We start from the raw sequence: 2,423 nt of genomic DNA on the forward strand, positions 1-2,423 counted from the left end.
TTGTGCTCTCACCACTAACAATTATAAAAAGTAAAAACATTAATCTATGATATCACTTGGATCTCGGTTGAATTTGTGGGAAATGCGTCACTAAAACAATTAATTCAAAAACCCATCACTAAATATCCAGCGCTAATACATGACATATATACAAAACCTCTGTATGCAAAAACATCAGAAGTGGAGAACAAGCTGTCTATATGAAGTGCCTGAAAGAATCTGAGTTTGAAAATTTGAGGAATTACTGTACAAGTGATGGAAGGAAATTGATTGTTGTGTAAATTAACCATGTCGACATTAAACATTTGAGTCTGTTATATAAACCGGCTAAAGTGGATATTAACATTAACAAAAGTATACTAGAATTTTTTAGTACATCATAGGTTTTTAAGTGAAGAACTATATTACTTCCTAACAAAGACTATTGCAAAACATATACAACTACTAGAAGCGAGGATTCGGCACAACCACTAAAGGGTACTTTCTATGGAGTGTAAGACCAGTGAGCTCACTCATGTCCAGTTCCTCCCCTCTCAAACCATCTGGCAATGCCAAATCATATTTGTACACCAGATTTGCTAAAGCAAGCTCTTCAATAACTATTGCAAACTGAATACCAGGACACCCTCTTCTTCCAGCACCAAATGGAAGGTACTCAAAGTGCAGCCCTTTATAGTCAACAGAACTATCCAAAAACCTCTCTGGCTTAAACTTCTCTGCTTCCTCCCAGAGTGAAGGATCTCTTCCTATTGCCCAAGCATTAATAATCACTTGTGTGCCTGCTGCAATGTCATACCCCATTAGTTTCACATTTTGTGTTGATTCTCGAGAAATGAGCAGCGGGAGTGGAGTATGCAACCGCAGGGTCTCTTTGAGGACAGCTTGTAAGTAATGCATATTTTCCAAATCTTCCTCACTGATCACCGATTTTCCTTGAGCTATTTCACTGACCTGTTGTTGCAACTTTTTCATCACTTTTGGATGCCTTATTAGCTCGCTGATTGCCCACTCCATGGCTGAGAATGTTGTATCAGTTCCAGCAGCAAATATGTCCTACAAGTAATACATAATAATATTGAAACCATGATCGAACTCGAAAAGCAGATGATCATGTTTATAATGGATATATGTAGCATTACTAGTTTTTTTTTTTGAACGGCTTCTAATCTAATACTAAACTACTCTAATACAGCTATTAATCTATTTAAAGAGATAGGCGAATCAATCTTACCATGATGGCAGCTTTAAGAAAATCTCTGTGAAGGGTAAAGTTGGTAGTATCTTGACTATTTTCTCTTTGAGCATCGAGTAAGACGTCAACTAAATCTTGGTTTTCATTACTTACACCACCCACATCGCCTTCAACTGCTCTTCTCTTATTTATATGTTCTTCAAGAACAACCTCGAGAATCTCATCAAATTCTTGAGCGGTTCTTTTTGTTTTTGCCTTTAAACCACTAAGTCGATCCACCCATGACAGCCATGGAATATAATTCCCAACAGAAAAGGCACCAAGCAGATATACAAACCTTTCCAACAAGCGGCTGAATGTTACTCCATTAAACTTCCTCCCAAAGGCCACCCTGCAAACTATGTTGTTCGTAAGCGAATTAAGCAACTCTCCTAAATCAACTAAAGAGCCACAACCTTCTCCAATCGTGTCAATCATAAGACGCGTCTCCTCTTCTCTCACTCGTTTAAATGACTGAACTCGTCTACTGCTTAGAAGCCCAAGCACTGCAATGCTCCTGATTTGTCTCCAATACTCTCCGTATGGAGAAAATGCTATGGTCTTTGATCCGTAAGTAAGTGCGTCGATGATGCTTAATTTGGGTCTACTGGCGAAGATTACATCATGGGTTTTCAAGATTTCCCGGGCTGCTTCAGCTGATGAGGCTACAAGCACGGGTACACTGCCAAGTTGAATGAGCACAAGCGGACCATGTGTTTGGGTTAAGGCCCGAATAGAATGGTGGGGGTTCGAACCTAGTAATTGATGAAGGTTTCCGATAATTGGAAGCTTTCTTGGGGATGGTGGTTTGTTTTTGTGGGTCTTTGTAGCAGATAAAAACCTTTTATATGGAATGAATAGCAATAGCGCTATGATTATTGGAATAAGAGGAAAGGGAGAAAGATCAAATGACAAAAACATCATTTTTCATATAGTAATTAACTAGGGTGTGTCTGAAGAGCATGGTTGTATGCATATATATAGACTCAATGTCACAAGCCTGGGGATTTAAGTTCCTCACTTATCTCCCGGTTAATCGTTTTAGTGCTGACTATTAAAATAATATTTAATATTTAATATTTAACATATTTAATTGCAAGGCTAATTCAGTCTTTTTCTGTTACCATAGTTGTTTCTATAGAGTTCATTTTCCTTTTATTGTACCTAATCCATAAATCGCTAGCTACTTTTG

The 2,423-nt window shown here is 38.0% G+C and overlaps 1 protein-coding gene across 1 annotated transcript; it reads right to left on the minus strand.

The window, feature by feature from the left end:
* Positions 1-314: 314 nt before the first annotated feature.
* LOC145106051 (3-beta-hydroxylase-like) lies at positions 315-2,195 on the minus strand. The gene is made up of 2 exons (XM_079043093.1): positions 1,232-2,195; positions 315-1,053 (listed from the first exon to the last, which is right to left on the minus strand). The coding sequence occupies exons 1-2, from the start codon at positions 2,153-2,155 to the stop codon at positions 445-447; spliced, it is 1,533 nt and encodes a 510-aa protein (XP_078899219.1). The 5' UTR covers positions 2,156-2,195; the 3' UTR covers positions 315-444.
* Positions 2,196-2,423: the final 228 nt, after the last annotated feature.

Source organism: Lactuca virosa, chromosome 4, assembly GCF_052849685.1.
Source record: "Lactuca virosa cultivar CGN04683 chromosome 4, Lactuca_virosa_CGN04683_v6, whole genome shotgun sequence".
NCBI classification, from domain to species: Eukaryota; Viridiplantae; Streptophyta; class Magnoliopsida; order Asterales; family Asteraceae; genus Lactuca; species Lactuca virosa.

Excerpts from the sequence above, each read along its gene's own strand:
- LOC145106051 (XM_079043093.1), bottom strand. The coding sequence starts at position 2,155 with ATGATGTTTTTGTCATTTGATCTTTCTCCCTTTCCTCTTATTCCAATA. Across the intron at positions 1,054-1,231 it reads TTCTTAAAGCTGCCATCATG|GACATATTTGCTGCTGGAAC; the intron begins GTAAGATTGATT and ends TATTACTTGTAG.